Source organism: Oncorhynchus clarkii, chromosome 17, assembly GCF_045791955.1.
Source record: "Oncorhynchus clarkii lewisi isolate Uvic-CL-2024 chromosome 17, UVic_Ocla_1.0, whole genome shotgun sequence".
Classification (NCBI taxonomy): Eukaryota; Metazoa; Chordata; class Actinopteri; order Salmoniformes; family Salmonidae; genus Oncorhynchus; species Oncorhynchus clarkii.
This window is the reverse complement of record NC_092163.1, coordinates 24,120,330-24,142,079: the sequence shown is the minus strand read 5'-3', so window position 1 is coordinate 24,142,079 and position 21,750 is coordinate 24,120,330. Positions and strand designations below refer to the sequence as shown.

Sequence of the window (21,750 nt, the reverse complement as noted above, 5' to 3'; positions counted from 1 at the left end):
ATTACATTTAATGTTCCGGTTTACCATCAGCAATAGTTTTGGTCATTTTTAGATATACAGGGTAAAGTTGATAATTTCATGAGAACAGAAAACAAACGGTTTGACATGGGGGGTGAAATCCAAAATTGTGCTATATATTCATTGGCTATGTCATATGATTTTTTATAAAGAACAATATTGATTACATTACGAGCTCAAACACTTTGAATCTGCAAAAATGACTAATTAATTAGTGGGTGATGGTGATTTCAGATCGAAAGTGGAGGTAGAAAAAGCAAACATTACCTCCCTTGTCTGATAGTGAGGTGGTAGATGCCCTGTTTCCCGTATGGCTCAGCACAGGTGCCTACATTACCCATGTATATAATTCTCACACACAGACAGACAAACGGAGAGAGAGAGTCAGCTCAGAGAGATCCAGCTCAGAGAGATCCAGCTCAGAGAGATCCAGCTCAGAGAGGCCCAGCACGAGTGCCATCAGCAGCCGTTTTGAATTTAGAATGGAAAATGAATGTATTTATGCAACAAATGTTGGTGTATCGAATCGCACCGAACCAATTCAAACTAAAACGTATCATTCCTGTATTGTTTCAGAGGCCATGTATCTAGATACGTATCGAATTGTCTTGAAAGGGAAAGATGCACATCCCTAATGCTAACCATAGGCACAAAAAAGCGTAGATGGGGAACCGAAAGGGTGCTATGACAAAAAAGGAGGCCTTTTTTTATTCTAAGCATTTGACTCCTAAATAGGGCGGTTTTGACGATTCCCGGATGTGGATACACGTTCATACAGAGTGCCTGTGAAGGAAGGTCTAGTGTGATTTCAGTGTCTGACCATTAACTCCATTCTGAATGTTAGAAATATTTATTCATTATTTAAAAGCTCCTTTATAATGCCTACATAGAGGTGTCATAAGTATGTCATTCAAGCACAAAGTAAGGAGATGGGTTTAGGGTCTTGTGCTTCATACCAGATAGAATCTGGTTATGTGACATCATTTGCCAACTTCTAATGTAACGCCAATTAAGTAGTGTTTATGACAACCTTATGTAGCAAGGCATTATGATGACATATTTAAAACAAAGTGTTAAGCTATTTTAAAGCAGTAGTGACATAAGCATTTATGAACCGCTAATATACCGCTTATGAATGTGTTACCCTTCAAATAAAGCACTGCCTAAGACGTATCAGAGCCAGGTGTGTTCAAAGTCAGGGTCATGAGCCCCGGTTGGTCCGCATGGGGAGATTCCAATCTCGGCGCTGTGATAGCGGAACAGGAAGGGACAATGGCCCAGTTGTGGGACTCCGGTAAATAATTGATGAAAAATTCCAAGTGTGAAAGGATTGGGTGACAACATTTATGAGGGTCCGCTGAGGAAAAGAACATTGGTGCCGTCTTGTGTTTCGCAACAGGCTTTTTATACAAAAGACAGTTAATTGATACTGTAAAATAGATGCTTTGTATTCACACATGAAAAGGATGGCCTCACTGTCTCCTAGCTAAGGGTAGACTTTGATTTTATTTTCATACCATGAGAAAGACGTACCAAGAGATATGTAGGCCTACCGGGAGATTAATGGCGAGAGAGTGATAGAGAGAGTGAGATCTCAACAGACTGAATATGTATCAGATTAGTATCTAATTGGCTAGGAGGAAGAGAAGAGAGAACAGGAGAGGCAGAGACAGAGACAATGAGAGAGAGAGAGAGTAGTATGTGGCGTAAAGAAGGCAGGCCAACAAGGATCAAGACAAGAGGGTTAGTAAGCTAAAGTGTTAATCACCTTAACCAAATCAAGCGCATCCCCCCCATAGCCGTGCCTCTGGACAGCTTAAATGGACTGAGATGACTGGATGCCAAGTAGGCTCTTCACTACACTCTCTCTACACAATGGCTGCTGCTGGACCACATCCAGTCAATGTCTATTCAAAGTTTAGCCCCAAACTTCAAAGAGTTCCGGTTGAGCTGAACTTGGGGTGTATTCAGTGCACACCGTAGCAAAATGTTTCGCAACGAGTTTCCATTGGACAAATTCAGGTAGGTCCCTCCTCGTTTCATTTGTTTTCTTCTGTTTAGTTTTTAGTGAATACACCCCTGAAAGTTGAGGTAGCACATGAAATGCAGTACTTCCTGAAATGCAGGAAAATCAATGGCCCTGTTGGAATAGTTCAAATGCATCCTTCCCTCCTTAATTTCTTTAAGTAATCACAGATCGGAATTGGTTGGATCAGTGAAGTAATGGGGTGGTAACCTTGCTTTCTTCTTTCCAATCACTTATAGATCTGTTAATTACCTCAAGGAAACAAGGAAGGATGCATTTAAGTATTCTAACAAGGCCATTGAGTTTGAAGGAGGCCTAACTCTGTCTGAGGAGTCCATGAATCCATTTCACAGTTAACCACCACAGCCCTTAGAAAGAGAATGAACAAATTCCACTCAAACCAGGACTGCGACGCAAATATGCAGTGTCACCATATTTCCTTTAGACCCGCACTCTGCCTCTCACTATATCTCTCTTGTTCACTTTCCCTCACTCTTTTCTCTATCTATTTATCCATCTGCCTCCTCCACCCTCCTCCCCTCCATTTTTCCATCCCGCAACTACACACTGACACACTCCCTCCCCAGACAATAGGGCTTCCTCAGATTGTTGAAATCAATACAAAACCATTTTCTAGACGCATAGAAGCCGCAGAACTATCAAAACAACCCGACCCAAGCCTGATGTACTGTCCAAACAGGCAGTTCAGCTATTTAAAAAGAGAGTGGGAGGACGGTATCCCCTCACTTGTCAGTCTCACCTTAGGAAAGGAGAAGGCAGGGACAGTGAGAGGCAGACCCCTCTGCTGCTCACTCCCTCCCTCTGTTGAGACTGACCATCAGATGCAGGCACCATCAGTCCAGGAAAATAAAAAAAAAAGCTAATTATTTCAATTTATGCTGTGCCTCGCAAGTGATACAACTGATCTATTTTGTTATCAAAGCTCGTGTTTTGGAATATAATATGGGCTTAAATGAACAATATTGTCAGGCCAAGCACATAGCCAATATGCTCTGATAATAAGTTCAAACTCCCGAGGTGACAAGGTACAAATCTGTCGTTCTGCCCCTGAACAGGCAGTTAACCCACTGTTCCTAGGCCGTCATTGAAAATAAGAATATGTTCTTAACTGACTTGCCTAGTTAAATAAAAGGTAAAATAATACAGTATATACAGACTACTGCACAAACTTCATAATTGTTTTTATTAATGTGGTATAGGCTTATATTTTTTGAAGTCATGTTTAAAAAAAAAATCTGAGCAGTAGCTTTCGGCTTGCTTTATAACTGTGAAAGTGATCTGGACTCAGAAAATGTTGGTGATCACTGCTATAGACAGCACAAGCCTATGGGAAATAGTAAATTTGGCCGCGGACGTCATTGTTACTGTATAGAACAAGTTTTGTGTTTGTGGGGGCTGCATGTTGTGGTAATTCGGCCATTTTGTGGCTCCGGGGGAGTTTTCTATACAGCCTGCCAGGTGCAGGCTAAACTGAAATGCCACGCTTTGGCCATAGATCCGAACGCGGATCTGGCGGCATTTCGGAGAATCCCGAGAGCCATGCTTTCTTTGGAGGGGCGAATTGTGGATTTTGCTCAAGTTTCTTTTTTGATTTTAGGATCAATGTTGTCACAGTTGCTTCTCGTTGAAGAGGTAGCTGCTAACATTCCAATGCCGTAGCTAGCTATTCTCTTCCTCCTTTTCTGAATCAATTTCTGACCATTTTTTTCTATCTGGCAAAATAAGTGAGCTAGATTTTGTGTACTGCCATATGTTGAATACATAACTAAGATCGTCACTGCTATGGGCTAGTAAATATCCTAAACCTAGCCAGCTAGACAGTGATAGCCACAAGCTAAATCTGCGGAGAGAGGGAGGAAAGAATTCACTTGGTTTCATCAGCTGCTGGCTAAATCAAACACATATTTCCACATATAATTAATATATTGTAGAAAAATCCTGACAGACGTTACATATTAAAAGGTGAAGTGCCACTTACAGTTTACCACAGTACAGTAGGTTACAGGCAACATGTTCCTCCACCGTGTGAGTCATAGAAATGACAATCTTGCGTTTGTGGCTTTCCATCAATTTTCATGGCTTTTATACGCAGGGAGCATAAACGGTACAATTGTAAACAAACAATTATTTTTCAAGAACCCATGTATATTAGTTAATATACAGCACCAACGACATAAATATAGGTTAGGGTCGGTACATTGTCTGCTACCTGGACTTGGTGTTCATTACAATAACAGTTAACACTTACTATCATGACCATGCTATAACACTCTCATGCCACAGTCATACGAATGTCATAGTAGAGAGACACAGCTATAAGTAGGGCTGGGCAGTATACCGTATTTTACTATATACCGGTATTGCTGCACGGACCTGTTACGGGTTTTTACTTTACCTTATATAACGGTATTTGAAAGTTTGGTATGTTAAATGTGATATGCCGTGTGTAACGTCCATTTTTATAGTTTACACCACTACTTGAGTCATCCCCTCTCTTCTCTCTCCATGCCACTTCCCACACAGACTTAACCCCGCCCAATATCACTCAAGGAGTTGTTGTTGCTTGACCATGAGACACTTGCGTCTGCATGGTCAATGCAGCACATGCAGGATTTTCTTAGCAAGTTTTAGCTAAATCGTGTTAGCCGCTAATGCTAATCACTAGTTAGCTAGCTAGCTAATAAATGTACAGAGTCAGAGCAAAAGTAGCTTGCTTGCATGTTGTTTGTGCAACAGTATCTTTTAAATCAAAGACGAATAGGCAAAGCATGAATATGTTGGCTAGATGAAGAAACATTTAATGTAGCCAAAGATTATAGGGTATCCAAGGAAACACTTACCATCACTTTGGTTCCTACCCTGTCACAATTTCCTTTGTTGTAATGTCAAACAACACTGTATTCAAAGTGCCAACTATTATTTATATTCCAACCATAGAATTAGAATAAACATTATCTATTGAACAAAAATATAAAATGTAAAGTGTTGGTCCCATCATGAGCTGAAATAAAAGATCCCAGAAAATGTTCCATATGCACATAAAGTGTATATCTCTCAAATGTTTTGCACAAATTTGTTTACATCCATGTTAGTGAGCATTTCTCCTTTACCAATATAAGCTATCCACCTGACAGGTGTGGCATATCAATACGTGGATTAAACAGCATGATCATTACATGGGTGCACCTTGTGCTGGGAACAATAAAAGGTCACTCTAAAATGTGCAGTTGTCACACAACAATGTCACAGATGTCTCAAGTTGAGGAGCGTGCAGTTGGCATGCTGACTGCATGAGTGACCAACAGAGCTGTTTCCAGATAATTAAAATGTTAATTTCTGTACCATGAGCCACCTCATAGAGAATTTGGCAGTGCGTCGAACTGGCCTCACAACCGCAGACCACGTGCATCTACGCCAACCCAGGACCTCCACATCCAGCTTCTTCACCTGCGTGATCATCTGAGACCAGCTACCCAGACAGCTGATGAAAATGTTGGTTTGCACAAACAAAGAATTTCTGCAAAAACTGTCAGAAACAGCCTCAGGCACATCTGCGTGCTCGCCAGGGTCTTGACCTGACTGCAGTTTGGCATCGTAACTGACATCAGTGGGCAAATTCTCACCTTCGATGACCACTGGCACGCTGGAGAAGTGTGCTCTTCACGGATTAAATCGGTTTCAACTGTACCGGGCAGATGGCAAAAATCGTGCAGGCATAAGCTACGGACAACGAACACAATTGCATTTAATTGATTGACAATTTGAATGCAGAGATACCGTGATGAGATCCTGAGGCCCATTGTCGTGCCATTCATCCACCGCCATCACCTCATTTTTTAGCATAATAATGCATGGCCTAATGTTACAAGGATCTCTCCACAATTCCTGGAAAATTAAAAAGTCCCAGTTCTTCCATGGCCTGCATACACACCAGATGTCACCCATTGAGCATGTTTGGGATGCTCTGGATCAAGTGGGACAACATTCCACAATCAACAGCCTGATCAACTCAATGTGAAAGAAATGTGTCGCGCTGCATGAGGGAAATGGTGGTCACACCAGATACACTGACTGGTTTTCTGATCCACGCCCCTACCTTTGTTTTTTTTATCTGTGACCATCAGATGCATTATTTGTATTCCCAGTCATGTGAAATCCATAGACTGGGGCCGAATGAATGTATTTCAATTGACTGATTTCCTTATATGAACTGTAACTCAGTAAAATCTTTGAAATTGTTGCATTTATATTTTTGTTTGGTCTAGTTCCATTACGCCAACAGTTCACCCAAGTATTTTGATCAAAATCGCAAGTCAAATCGCAACATTTGGTTAAAAATAAGGCCTAGTTTTCTTTCTCCATATCGTGCAGCCCTATGTGGCAGCGTAGAAATGATCTCAAACGAGTGCAAGAAATCAAAACGAGTGCAAGAAATGCAGAAATGTATGGTAATGCAGGAAATTATTTTAGGTTGAATTGAACAGTATAAAACAATCCAAATTGAGAAAGACCCATTGAAATCACTTATAAAACAAATTAAGAACTTTTATTATTGAAAAACATAAATATGGTCCAAGATTTGAAAAATACAGTGATATGATATTTTGGTCACTAAATATAAGCCATAAGAATGACAAAGCGAGAGCTTGGGACTCGAAGGTTCTATCTGTATTCTTCTCAATTTTTATTTTATTTGACATAGCCTTGTTCTGTTCAATGTCCTCTACCTAAATATGCCATGAAAATGTTGTTAAGTTCTAAAGAATACAAGACAGAAAGTGCTGACACCATTCAAACCAATGAGGGTTCGGAACTTTAAAGCCAATTATCTTAGAGTCATCTTTTTGCAGATAGGATCTTATAATCCCAAGCTCTCGATAGGGAAATAAATGTACATCACATTTTAGTCATTTAGCAGACGCTCTTATCCAGAGCGACTTTTGTCTCAGCATATGACAATAATGTTCCTGACAATGGCAAATTATTCATAGTTATTCGATTATTACTGTACTTGTTCCGTCATTCTTACGACAGTATGACACACTTCAAGTGAAGCATACTGTCTGGAAAAGCCAAGTCCTCCTACTCACAAAAAAACATTGAAGGAACTCAGACATTTCATTAGCATTCTTTCACATGCAAGAATGTTATCTTAAAGTCAAGGATGATAGACGACGAGGAATCTTATGGAGCCAAATGGAGCAAAGGGAGTAGGGTGAAGTTGCCCCTAGACACAGATCTTGGGGCAGTTTAGCATTTTCCCCACTAATGGTTAAGGTTAGTATTGGGTGATGGGCAGCTGATTCTAGATCTGTACCTACTGGAATTTTTTCGCTGGAACGCAAAATGTTGTCATGTTGCAGCTAGGTAAATCACCATTAGAAAGCCCTTATGGGCCTTCATAATAGTCTTGATATTGCACTCATGCGAGTGTTTTCTGGAATGTGAACGCATATACAGTGGCTTGCAAAAGTATTCACCCCCCCTTTGCATTTTTCCTATTTTGTTGCCTTACAAGCTAAACATGTATTTTTGGGAGGTTTGTATCATTTGATTTACACAACTCTGAAGATTCACAAGAAAGAAAAAAAAGAAAACTTGAGCGTGCATAACTATTCACCCCCCCAAAGTCAATACTTTGTTGAGCTACCTTTTGCAGCAATTACAGCTGCAAGTCTCTTGGGGTATGTCTCTACAAGCTTGGCACATCTGGCTCGATGTGATTTTTGCCCATTCTTCAAGGCAAAACTGCTCCAGCTCCTTCAAGTTGGATGGGTTCTGCTGGTGTACAGCAATCTTTAAGTCATACCACAGATTCTCAATTGGACTGAGGTCTGGGCTTTGACTAGGCCATTACAAGACATTTAAATGTTTCCCCTTAAACCACTTGAGTGTTGCTTTAGCAGTATGCTTAGGGTCATTGTCCCGCTGGAAGTTTAACCTCCGTCCCAGTCTCTAATCTCTGGAAGACAAACAGGTTTCCCTCAAGAATTTCCCTTTATTTAGGACCATCCATCATTCCTTCAATAATGACCAGTTTACTAGTTCCTGCCGATGAAAAACATCCCCACAGCATGATGCTGCCACCATGGGGGACGGTGTTCTTGGGGTGATGAGAGGTGGCCCAGCTCTGTGGAGTTTACGGCTAAAGTGGTCCTACGGACAGATACTCCAATCTCCACTGTGGAGCTTTGCAGCTCCATCAAGGCTATCTTTGGTCTCTTTGTTGACTTTCTGATTAATGCCCTCATTGCCTGGTCCGTGAGCTTCGGTGGGTGGCCCTCTCTTGGCAGGTTTGTTGTGGTGCCATATTCTTTCTATTTTTTAATAATTTATTTAATGGTGCTGCGTGGGATGTAAAAAGTTTTGGATATTTTTTTTAGAACCCAACCGAGATCTGTACTTCTCCACAACTTTGCCCTGACCTGTTTGGAGCTCCCCTTGGTCTTCATGGTACCGTTTGCTTGGTGGTGCCCCTTGCTTAATGGTGTTGCAGACTCCGGGGCCTTTCAGAACAGGGGTACAGTTGAAGTCGGAAGTTTACATACACTTAGGTTGGAGTCAATAAAACTTGTTTTTAAACCACTCCACAAGTGTGTTGTTAACAAACTATAGTTTTGGCAAGTCGGTTAGGACATCTACTTTGTGCATAACACAAGACTTGAAGGTACCACGTTCATCTGTACAAACAATACTACGCAAGTATAAACACCATGGGACCACGCAGCCATCATACTGCTCAGGAAGGAGACGTGTTCTGTCCCCTAGAGATTAACATACTTTGATGGGCAAATCAATCCCAGAACAACAGCAAAGGACCTTGTGAAGGTGCTGGAGGAAACAGGTACAAAAGTATCTATATCCACAGTGAAACGAGTCCTATATCGACATAACCTGAAAGGCCGCTCAGCAAGGAAGAAGCCACTACTCCAAAACCGCCATAAAAAAGCTAGACTACCGTTTGCAAATGCACATGGGGACAAAGATCGTACTTTTTGGGAGAAATGTCCTCTGGTCTGATGACACAAAAATAAAACTGTTTGGCCGTAATTACCATCGTTATGTTTGGAGGGAAAAGGGGAGGCTTGCAAGCCGAAGAACACCATCCCAACTGTGACGCACGGGGGTGGTAGCATCATGTTGTGAAGGTGCTTTGCTGCAGGATGGACTGGTGCACTTCACAAAAATAGATGGCATAATGAGGAAAGGAAAACTATGTGGATATATTGAAGCAACATCTCAAGACATCAGTCAGGAAGTTAAAGCTTGGTCGCAAATGGGTCTTCCAAATGGCCAATGACCTAAGCATGCTTCCAAAGTTGTGGCAAAATGGCTTAAGGACAACAAAGTCAAGGTGTTGGTGTGGCCATCACAAAGCCCTGACTTCAATCCCATAGAAAATGTGTGGGCAGAACTTAAAAAGCGTGTGCGAGCAAGGAGGCCTACAAACCTGACTCAGTTACAGCAGCTCTGTCAGGAGGAATGGGCCAAAATTCACCCAACCTATTGTGGGAAGCTTGTGGATGGCTACCCAAAACATTTGACCCAAGTTAAACAATTTAAAGGCAATGCTACCAAATACTAATTGAGTGTATGTAAACTTCTGATCCACTGAGAATGTGATGAAATGAATAAAAGCTGAAATAAATCACTCTACTATTATTCTGACATTTCACACTCTTAAAATAAAGTGGTGAACCTAACTAACCTAAGACAGGGAATTTTTATTAGGATTAAATGTCAGGAATTGTGAAAAACTGAATTTAAATGTATTTGGCTAAGGTAAACTTCCGACTTCAACTGGAAATATACTGAGATCATGTGACACTTAAATAAAGTCCACCTGTGTGCAATCTAACTAATTATGACTTCTGAAGGTTATTGGTTGCACCAGATCTTATTATGGGGCTTCATAGCAAAGGGGGTGAAAACATATGCACGCACCACTTTTCAGTTTTTTTTTTAAATGTAATTTTTTTTCATTTCACTTCACCAATTGCCTATTTTGTGTATGTCCATTACATGAAATCCAAATAAATATCTATTTAAATTACAGGTTGTAATGCAACAAAATGGTAAAAACGCCACGGGGGATGAATACTTTTGCAAGGCACTGTAGGTAGCGTACATTCCCATCTTACCAAATGTTCTCACTTGCAGAGATGAGGCTGATGACTGAAAACAACCCAGCAGCTATGAAATTGGCTGCAGGGTATAGGCAAAGAAAACAGATAAATGGAACAACTATGGCTTTCATTATTTCAGCATTTTGAATAGCAAGTCTATCTAGGCAGTTTTTAAAAAATGTCCGTCAACTGGGTTGTCAATACATTTACAATTAAAATGGACTTCAATTGGCATTTTTAGACATACAGTTGGATCCGAAATTATTGATCATAACATTTAGCAAAAATGACTATATAAAATCAAATTAAAATACTGAGCTATATTACATGCAAAAACAAAATGGGGAAATTATAATATAATAATACAATAGCTCAGAGAACGATATTTGTTTATAAAGCGACAATTTATTCTCAAAAAAGGTAGGGGTCAAAATTCTTGACACCACGGTTTTCAATATGTTTTAATACCTCACCTTGCAAGGATAAGGGCACTGAGCCTTTTCTGAAATGTTTAATGAGTTGGAGAACACATCTTAGACCATTTCTACATACAGAATCATTCCAGATCCTTGATATCCTTCGTCTGCACCTCCGGCTCTTCAATTCAAATCACAGATTTTCAAGTCATAAGACTGTGATGGTAATTTCTTTGCGGATTTTGATGTGTGCTTGGGGTTATTGTCTGCTGGAATTTTTTTTGTCTAAAATGTCCTGGTACTGGGTACAGTTAATGATGCCGTTGACCTTAACAAGGCACCCCAGGACCCAGTCATTTTTGCTCATCTTTATCAAGGGTGTCAATCATTTCTGACCACACTGTAGTTTGAGGGGTGAAACGGGGGGGGGATACGGTAAGGGATAAGATAGGAAGCATTGTTTATGGCCCAAAGACAATGAGTTGTGTTGAGCACATAGCCTAATTGTTTCTTTGTTTTACAGTTTCAGTCAAATGACAAGGGCTTTGATCCTACTGCTTCCCTTTCCCGTACCTTTGAGTAAGACTTCCTTTCACAATGCTTTTCTCATTAAATAAGTAGTCCCTAACTTAGCACTAATGGATACTACAGCACAATGATAATTAGGCCTATTTCAAGAGAGATAGTGTGGAAAAGGAAATGCACAAGTTCTTTGATGTGTAGTGCACTTTCAGGGTGATAGGCCTACCTAAAACAAATCTATATTTATTGCAGCATAGGCCACCTCCCTTACCGCTCTTATTTAGGGGCACTGTGGGCACTGACGGTAAAAAGTAGTTTGCGTATAAGTGCTTGTTAATAATCGTGTGCCAACTGTCATGACAGAATTACCCATGTTAGCGCCAATTACCAGGTATTTAAATAAGTATTTCATGAAAGAAAGAAACCCTTTTAGCTGGTTTCTGAAATGGACCAATTTACTTCAAAATAGAAAATTGGTATAGTAGCTCATTTTCTGGCCTAACTCGGGCCACTCTGGTGCTTGTAAGCTAAAACCTTCAGAATGAAAAGAATGACTAGTGGGTTGAATCCCAACGTTGAAGTATGGATATAAACTCATTATATGAACAGTTATCGAAGCATCTTTTAAAAGGGTTAGAAAAACAAAGTAGGCCTGAAGTCTTTTTTAAATATTCAAGCTTAGCCAAAGATTACACAGAAAAATGTTGCCTTGTATTTCAAAACATGACCAACATTCACAGAATAAGTTAAAACTGAGAAACCCTTAACTGTGTAAGCCAGCATTTATCTTTGGGAGCTTCTTGAGCGATTGTTTTCTTGGGCCTGAAAAGGACATTTGTTAAAGATAGGCTACTGTGAATGTAACAATAGGAAAACTAAAGTCATCATCTGTAGACTGTTGTCCTGTCCATCTTTAGATATACAAGGTACATTGATAAATATAACAGGGGAGAGCATAGCCCTTGATCATGACTCTCAATTCCTTATCTTTCGTATCAGCAAGAAAAAAATAAAACACACACACACACAGTAATGTGCAAAAGTTTTAGGCAGGTGTGAAAAATGCTGTAAAGTAAGAATGCTTTCAGAAATAGACATGTTAATAGATTATATTTATCAATTAACTAAATGCAAAGTGAGTGAGCAGAACAAAAATCTAAATCAAATCCATATTTGGTGTGACCACCCTTTGCCATCTTCAACAGGATAACAACAATAAGCACACAGCCAAGACAACGCAGGAGTGGCTTCGGGACAAGTCTCTGAATATCCTTGAGTGGCCCAGTCAGAACCTTGACTTGAACTTGATTGAACATCTCTGGAGGCCTGAAAATAGCTGTGCAGCGATGCTCCCCATCCAACCTGACAGAGCTTGAAAGGAACTGCAGAGAAGAATGGGAGAAACTCCCCAAATACAGGGGTGCCAAGCTTGTAGCGTCATACCTAAAAAGACTTGGTGTTTCAACAAAGTACTGAATAAAACGTCTGAATACATATGTACAGTTGAAGTCGGAAGTTTACATACACCTTAGCCAAATACATTTAAACTCAGTTTTTCACAATTCCTGACATTTAATCCTAATAACAATTCCCTGTCTTGGGTAAATTAGGATCACCACTTTATTTTAAGAATGTGAAATGTCAGAATAATAGTAGAGAGAATGATTTATTTCAGCTTTTATTTCTTTCATCACATTCCCAGTGAGTCAGAAGTTTACATACACTCAATTAGTATTTGGTAGCATTGCCTTTAAATTGTTTAACTTGGTCAAACGTTTCAGGTAGACTTCCACAAGCTTCCCTCAATAAGTTAGGTGAATTTTTGCCCATTCCTCCTGACAGAGCTAGTGTAACTGAGTCTGGTTTGTAGGCCTCCTCGCACACACACACTTTTTCAGTTCTGCCCACAAATGTTCTATAGGATTGAGGTCAGGGCTTGTAATGGCCATTCCAACACCTTGAATTTGTTGTCCTTTAGCCATTTTGCCACAACTTTGGAAGTATGCATGGGGTCATCGTCCATTTGGAACACACATTTGCAACCAAGGTTTAACTTCCTGACTGATGTCTTGAGATGTTGCTTCAATATATCCACATAACTTTCCTTCATAATGATGCCATCTATTTTGTGAAGTGCACCAGTCCCTCCTGCAGCAAAGCACCCCAACAACATGATGCTGCCACCCCTGTGCTTCACGGTTGGGATGGTGTTCTTCGGCTTTGCAAGCCTCCCCCATTTTCCTCCAAACATAACGATGGTCATTATGGCCAAACAGTTCTATTTTTGTTTCATCAGACCAGAGGACATTTCTCCAAAAAGTACAATCTTTGTCCCCATGTTCAGTTGCAAACTGTAGTCTGGTTTTTTAAAGCGGTTTTGGAGCAGTGGCTTCTTACTTGCTGAGTGGCATTTTAGGTTATTTCGATATAGGGCTAATTTTACTGTGGATATAGATACTTTTGTTTCCTCCAGTATCTTCACAAGGTCCGTTGCTGTTGTTCTGGGATTGATTTGCCCTTTTCGCACCAAAGTACGTTAATCTCTAGGAGACAGATCGCATCTCCTTCCTGAGCGGTATGACGGCTGCGTGGTCCCATGGCGTTTATACTTGCGTACTATTGTTTGTACAGATGAACGTGGTTCCTTTAGGTCTTTGGAAATTGCTCCCAAAGATGAACCAGACTTGTGGAGGTCTACAATTATTTTTTGGAGGTCTTGGCTGATTTCTTTTGATTTTCCCATGGCTAGTAAGCGGAAGGTTGCAAGTTCAAACCCCCGAGCTGACAAGGTACAAATCTGTCGTTCTGCCCCTGAACAGGCAGTTAACCCACTGTTCCTAGGCCGTCATTGAAAATAAGAATTTGTTCTTAACTGACTTGCCTAGTTAAATAAAGGTAAAATCTGGAGTGGACACAGAGCAAAGAGTGGGAGATGTGTAGAAATGTATTTTGGGTGTTCTGTGCCACTTTGCAGGATGGGGCAGTGCTTCCAGAAATTCAATGACATGTTGTAGGCTAAATGTACATAAAGTGACAGTGTGAAATAAGATTTTCTCCTACAAATCTTTTGTTGTCTCTGAACAGTTGTGTTTTGTATCTTCTCTATCAAATACTTGTTGCGTTCACTGAATTGTTGTCAAAATAGGCTACTATTTCTACATTTTGTGTCAGGCCTGGTCTGTACTAAATCTTATTGAGAGAGGTTACCAACATTTTGAAAGAGTCTCTGAATAGTTTGAATGTTTACAATTTTACAGAAGTAGGAATTGTTGTCAATCAAATAGCCTACTTTGTGTGGGTTTTTAAATAACATCTGAATATTATCCTCTCGTCACATTTTGGATAATTGTTTTATTTATATGAAAATAATATTTACAAGTATAATATATTATACATTTTAAGTGAGTATTTTTACAACAGTTTAAATACTCCTGGGTTTTTTGTATTTACACAATGAAATACAAAATGAGTGTTATTTCTACTGACATGAATGTGGTGTCATACACTACATGACAAAATGTATTTGGACACCTGCTCATCGAACAACTCATTCCAAAATCATGGGCATTAATATGGAGTTGGTCCCCCCTTTGCTGCTATAACAGCCTCCACTCATCTGGGAAGGCTTTCCACTAGATGTTGGAACATTGCTGTGGAGACTTGCTTTCATTCTGCCACAAGATCATTAGTGGTCGGGCACTGATGTTGGACGATTAGGCCTGGCTCGCAGTCGACGTTCCAATTCATTCCAAAAGTGTTCAAATGGGGTTGAGGTCAGGGCTCTATTCAGGCCAGTCAAGTTCTCCCACACCGATCGCGACAAACCATTTCTGTATGAACCTCGCTTTGTGCATGGGGGAATTGTCATGCTGAAACAGGAAAGGGTCTTCCCCAAACTGTTACCACAAAGTTGGAAGCAGAGAATCATCTAGAACGTCATTGTATCATGTAGCGTTAAGATTTACCTTCAATGGAACTAAGCCCGAACCATGAAAAACATTCCCAAATCATCCTCCACCAAATTGTACAGTTGGCACTATGCATTGGGGCATGTATCGTTCCCATGGCATCCTCCAAACCCAGATTCATCTGTCGGTGGTGAAACGTGATCCATCACTCCAGAGAACGCCTTTTGTGGCTGAGCTGTTGTTGCTCTTAGACGTTTCAAATTCACAATAACAGCACATACAGTAGAGCGGGCAGCTCTAGAAGGGCAGAAATTTGACGAACTGACTTGTTGGAAAGGTGGCATCCTATGACGGTGCCACATTGAGGGTTTTTCTTTATTTTTACTATTTTCTACATTGTAGAATATTAGTGAAGACATCAAAACTATGAAATAACACATATGGAATCATGTAGTAACCAAAAAAAAGAGCAAAACAATTCAAAATATATTTTATATTTGAGATTCTTCAAATAGCCAAACTTTGTATTGATGGCTGCTTTGCACACTCTTGGCATTCTCTCAATCAGCTTCATGAGGTAGTCACCTGGAATACATTTAAATTAACAGGTGTGCCTTCTTAAAAGTTAATTTGTAGAATTTATTTCCTTCTTAATGCGTTTGAGCCGAACAGTTGTGTTGTGACAAGGTAGAGGGAGGTATTCCGAAGATAGCCCCAATTGGTAAAAGAACATGTCCACATTATGGCAAGAACAGCTCAAATAAGTAAAGGGAAATTACATTCCATCATTACTTTAAGACATGAAGGTCAGTCAATAAGGATCATTTCAAGAAGTTTCTTCAAGTGCAGTCGCAAAAACCATCAAGCGCTGTGATGAAACTGGCTCATGAGGACCGCCAAAGGAATAGAAGACCCAGAGTTACCTCTGCTGCAGAGGATAAGTTCATTAGAGTTACCAGCCTCAGAAATTGCAGGCCAAATAAATGCTTCACAGAGTTCAAGCAACAGAAATCTCAACATCAACTGCTCAGAGGAGACTGCGTGAATCAGGCCTTCATGGTCGATTGCTGCAAAGAAACCACAACTAAAGGACACCAATAATAAGAACAGACTTGGGCCAAGAAACACAAGCAATGGACATTAGACCGGTGGAAATGTGTCCTTTGGTCTGGAGTCCAAATTTGAGATTTTTGGTTCCAACCGCCTTGTCTTTGTGAGACGTGGTGTGGGTGAACGGGTGATCTCCACATGTCTATTTCCCACTGTAAAGCATGGAGGAGTTATGGTGTGGGGGTGCTTTGATGGTGACACTGTCTGTGATTTATTTAGAATTCTAGGCACACTTAACCAGCATGGCTACCACAGCATTCTGCAGCGATACGCCATCCCATCTGGTTTGAGCTTAGTGGGACTAGAATTTGTTTTTCAACAGAACAATGACCCAACACACCTCCAGGCTGTGTAAGGGCTATTTTATCATGAAGGCGAGTGATGGAGTGCCGCATCAAATGACCTGGCCTCCACAATCCCCCGACCTCAAACCAATTGAGATGGTTTGGGATGAGTCGGACCGCAGAGTGAAAGAAAAGCAGCCAAAAAGTGCTCAGCATGTGGGAACTCCTTCAAGACTGTTGGAAAAGCATTCCAGGTGAAGTTGGTTGAGAGAATGCCAAGAGTGTGGAAAGCTGTCATCAAGGCTATTTGAAGGGTGGCTATTTGAAGGGTGGCTATTTGAAGAATCTCAAATATATTTTCATTTGTTTAACACTTTTGGTTACTACATGATTCCATGTGTTATTTCATAGTTTTGATGTCTTCACTATTATTCTACAATGTAGAAAATATTAGAAATAAAGAAAAACCATTGAATGAGTTGGTGTTCTAAAACTTTTGACCGGTAGTGTGTGTGTGTGTGTGTGCGCGCGTATAGATATATAGATATCTATATCTATATATACACACCTTTCAAAAGTGAAGGGTAATTTAGAAATGTCCTTGTTTTTGAAAGAAAAGCACATTTTTTGTCCATTACAATAACATCAAATTGATCAGATATACAGTGTAGACATCGTTAATGTTGTAAATGACTATTGTAGTTTTAAAACGTCGGTGTTCAATTGTGTGTGGGGGGGGTCATGATCCCGAGTTCCTAGAGTGCCCTGTAAGGGTGAAGGAGATTGAGGTAGCAAAAGTGAGAGCGGTCAATCAAATCGCCTATGCGGAAGAGATTTAAAAAAAGGTTTTGAGAAAACAAGTGATGCTAGTGAAGAGATGGTAGTGGACCGACCACAGCCTGTAATAAATGTTTGCTGCCAGTCAAAATATACCCTGTGTGTTAAAAAAAGGTGGATTTTATGGCGTTCATTGCCACAGTTATAAACTCTAAGCACAAGTCTCAAAGAAGTCTAAAAAACTGGACATTATTGTGGTTGCGGCAGAAAAGTTATTGGGACTTTACATCGGATTTTACATCGGAAGACTTGCAAGGGGTACTGACTACGGAAGACCCGTCCTCCCACTTTCCCCTTGAGCCTGTGTAGCGATCAGATCTGTTTTATTTTTTTATCAGAAAAGTTTTTGATTTAGTTTAGTTTATTTATTTTTGTGGAGGAATCCTGTTTCCATCCCGTACAGTAGGTGGCGGGATGCACATTACATTGTGCGATCGCCAATATACCATAGAAGAAGTAAAAGAACATGTAAGGAAGGTCCTATGACTATAAGGAATATTGTTAGGCTACTTTAGTCCACTATTGTGCTAAGGATAGCGATGACAACACTGTGAAAGCAAATTGAAACATTATAACAATATCGTTCGTGGAATTTGACTGGGATACGTATACATGTTTTACACTAATAGGTAGAATTCCTTACGGATGTAGTAGGCTTTGTGAATTGGAACACATCTGTAGAGAGTTGGTAAACATGCTAACAGCTTGGATATACAGTAGTTACTATCTCAACAACCACTGTTATTTCCCGACTGACTAAACTCCTGAAGGCTACTCCAAGTTCATACAATGTAGTCAGGTTACTAATAACAATGTCTTTATTGGTAGCCTATCAATGGTTTATCAAAAATCAGGACAATGTATAGCTAAAATCCCTTTTACCTTGTATACATCTCCGTAGGTCCCGCTCCCAATTCTCTGTATTAGCTCGAAATCCTCTTGCGGATTTCGCCTTGAAAGGTCGAAAGTGGAAGCCATTTTTAGGTCCCTGGTTTAGTTATCCAGTCGCTATATTTGTTGTAACACTGACACCACATATAACGAAAAAAATACAATATAAACACACGTCGTCAGAAAATATCACAGCCTGACTTCACTGTAACTTTAACATGGCCTCCTCTGAGCACTGCGCGTGCGCCGCAGCCAGCTTGTCCAAGAGGGGAATGCAAGGAATGGGTGACAAGAGGGTGGGTCGCTGGCTGGCTGGGGTCTCTGGTAGAATTCTACCCCTGGACACAGATCTAGGATCAGTTTAGCGTCCACAAATTCTCACTCGTTGGGGGTGAAACGCTAAACTGATCTGAAACCAGAGTTTAGGAACGACTAGTTTGGTTTTGTGTATCCTACAGAAATGTCTTTGACACGAGGATCAGGAATACCCTAGTAATTCTCTACTTGTTTACAGCTAGATCCTTTCTTCTCATTCTCACAAATATCCAGTGCAATAGAGTAGAATAGCATAGAATTTGATAATTAGGAAAATAAGATCATAAACTTGTAAAAACGATCTTATGAGTTTGATTATATCAATCAATAATTATGGTATAATAGATAATATGCTGCATTAGGCTACTATATTGATACATTGTATTGCTTTTCAGTAAAACTGGAAAGCACACAAAATAATAACCATACAGTCAATCATATTGTGTGAATTTATTATAATCTATTGTCTTGTGAGCCAGATTTACTAGGCATTTGTGCATGTGGAAAGTTTGCAACACATGCATTATTTATAACATACTATTTGATTGAATGTATTATTGTACAGTACTATTAAAAAGTCCATATTACTGAATGATCGAAAAATGACTAATACAAAGCCAATGCGTTATTACATTTGACCATATCACACATCACTCTTATTCTTAATTGTGATAGCTACCTACACAAATAGCTAGCTAGAACAAAGTGTTAATAAGATAAATTCATTTAAAAAGATTAAAAGCAATACAAATATGTTCTCCAGTAGGCATCTACTGAGGGAGCTAAGAGCTGTGTTGTCAGTCATTTCCCAGCAACTTCAGTAAAAAGGCAGATCCCCAGGAGGACTTAGCATAGACAAACATTTGATCATATTACTCCAGTGCTAGCCTCCCTACACTGGCTTCCTGTCAAAGCAAGGGCTGATTTCAAGGTTTTACTGCTAACCTACAAAGCATTACATGGGCTTGCTCCTACCTATCTCTCTGATTTGGTCCTGCCGTACATACCTACACGTACGGTCACTAGACGCAGGTCTCCTAATTGTCCCTAGAATTTCTAAGCAAACAGCTGGAGGCAGGGCTTTCTCCTATAGAGCTCCATTTTTATGGAACGGTCTGCCTACCCATGTCAGAGACGCAAACTCGGCCTCAACCTTTAAGTCCTTACTGAAGACTCATCCCTTCAGTGGGTCATATGATTGAGTGTAGTCTGGCCCAGGAGTGGGAAGGTGAACGGAAAGGCTCTGGAGCAACGAACCGCCCTTGCTGTCTCTGCCTGGCCGGTTCCCCTCTTTCCACTGGGATTCTCTGCCTCTAACCCTATTACAGGGGCTGAGTCACTGGCTTACTGGGGTTCTCTCATACCGTCCCTGGAGGGGGTGCGTCACCTGAGTGGGTTGATTCACTGATGTGATCTTCCTGTATGGGTTGGCGCCCCCCTTTGGGTTGTGCCGTGGCGGAGATTTTTGTGGGCTATACTCGGCCTTGTCTCAGGATGGTAAGTTGGTGGTTGAAGATATCCCTCTAGTGGTGTGGGGGCTGTGCTTTGGCAAAGTGGGTGGGGTTATATCCTTCCTGTTTGGCCCTGTCCGGGGGTGTCCTCGGATGGGGCCACAGTGTCTCCTGACCCCTCCTGTCTCAGCCTCCAGTATTTATGCTGCAGTAGTTTATGTGTCGGGGGGCTAGGGTCAGTTTGTTATATCTGGAGTACTTCTCCTGTCCTATTCGGTGTCCTGTGTGAATTTAAGTGTGCTTTCTCTAATTCTCTCTTTCTCTCTTTCTTTCTCTCTCTCGGAGGACCTGAGCCCTAAGACCATGCCCCAGGACTACCTGACATGATGACTCCTTGCTGTCCCCAGTCCACCTGGCCGTGCTGCTGCTCCAGTTTCAACTGTTCTGCCTTATTATTATTCGACCATGCTGGTCATTTATGAACATTTGAACATCTTGGCCATGTTCTGTTATAATCTCTACCCGGCACAGCCAGAAGAGGACTGGCCACCCCACATAGCCTGGTTCCTCTCTAGGTTTCTTCCTTTCTAGGGAGTTTTTCCTAGCCACCGTGCTTCTACACCTGCATTGCTTGCTGTTTTGGGGTTTTAGGCTGGGTTTCTGTACAGCACTTTGAGATATCAGCTGATGTACGAAGGGCTATATAAATAAATTTGATTTGATTTGATTTGAATTTCCCTTTATGTCCTGCCTTTGTGTAATATCCTCCAGAGAAAAACAGGTGTCACTAGATGGATCTGTCCCTACTCCCTAGGCCTATACTAATCTGAAAATAGGAATGCACAGCACAAAAAAATGTATTCAACAAGACAATCCCCCACACAATGTAACCTTTTCCAACACTGAAGCATGCATGAGAGCACCAGCTGATCCGGACGACTGTTTGATCATGCCCCCCGTAACCAAGGTGAGTAAGACCTTTAAACAAGTCAACATTCACAAGGCACCGGACCAAACAGAATACAAGGTCATTAGCATGACCGAGTCTGTAATACCAACATATTTCAAGCAGACCCTGTGCCTAAGAACACCAAGGTAACCTGCCTAAATGACTACCGACCCGGATAAAAAGAACATCAATGTGAGAATGCTATTCACTCTGCAACTGGATCCTGGACTTCCTGACAGGCCACCCCCAGGTGGTAAGGGTAGGTAACAACACATCTGCCACACTGATCATCAACACGGGGGCCCCTCAGGGGTGCGTGCTCAGCCCCCTCCCAACTCCCTGTTCACCCACAACTGCATGGCCAAGCACGACTCCAACACCATCATTAAGTTTGCCAATGACACAACAGTGGTAGGCCTGATCACTGGCAACGATGAGACAGCCTATAGGGAGGAGGTCAGAGACCTGGCAGTGTGGTGCCAGGATAACAACCTCTCCTTCCCTCATTTGGCATGGGTCCTCAAGATCCTCAAAAAGTTCTACAGCTACACCATCGAGAGAATCGTGACTGGTCGCATCACCGCCTTGTATGGCTACTGCTCGGCCTCTGACCGCAAGGCACGACAGTGGGTAGTGCGTACGACCCAGTACATCACTGGGGCCAAACTTTCAGCCATCCAGGACCTCTATAGCAGGAGGTGTCAGAGGAAGGCCCTAAAAATTGCCAAAGACTCCAGCCACCCTAGTCATAGACTGTTCTCTCTGCTACCGCACGACAAGTGGTACTGGAGTGCCAAGTCTATGTCCAAAAGGCTTCTTAAAAGCTTCTACCTCCAAGCCATAAGACTCCTGAACAGCTCATCAAATGGCTACCTG

General features: G+C 41.1%; 1 protein-coding gene across 2 annotated transcripts in view; it reads right to left on the bottom strand.

The window, feature by feature from the left end:
• LOC139370576 (mitogen-activated protein kinase kinase kinase kinase 3a) overlaps nt 1-18,394 on the bottom strand; it is a 75,582-nt gene extending 57,188 nt beyond the window's left edge. Inside the window, exon 1 of one of the 2 annotated variants that reach the window (XM_071110152.1) lies at nt 18,151-18,394. In XM_071110152.1, the coding sequence (XP_070966253.1) occupies nt 18,151-18,246 (96 nt within the window). In that variant the 5' untranslated portion in view covers nt 18,247-18,394. The remainder of the gene's footprint in view (nt 1-18,150) is intronic. The other variant, XM_071110153.1, reaches the window with a different exon arrangement.
• Between the last annotated feature and the right edge of the window lie 3,356 nt (nt 18,395-21,750).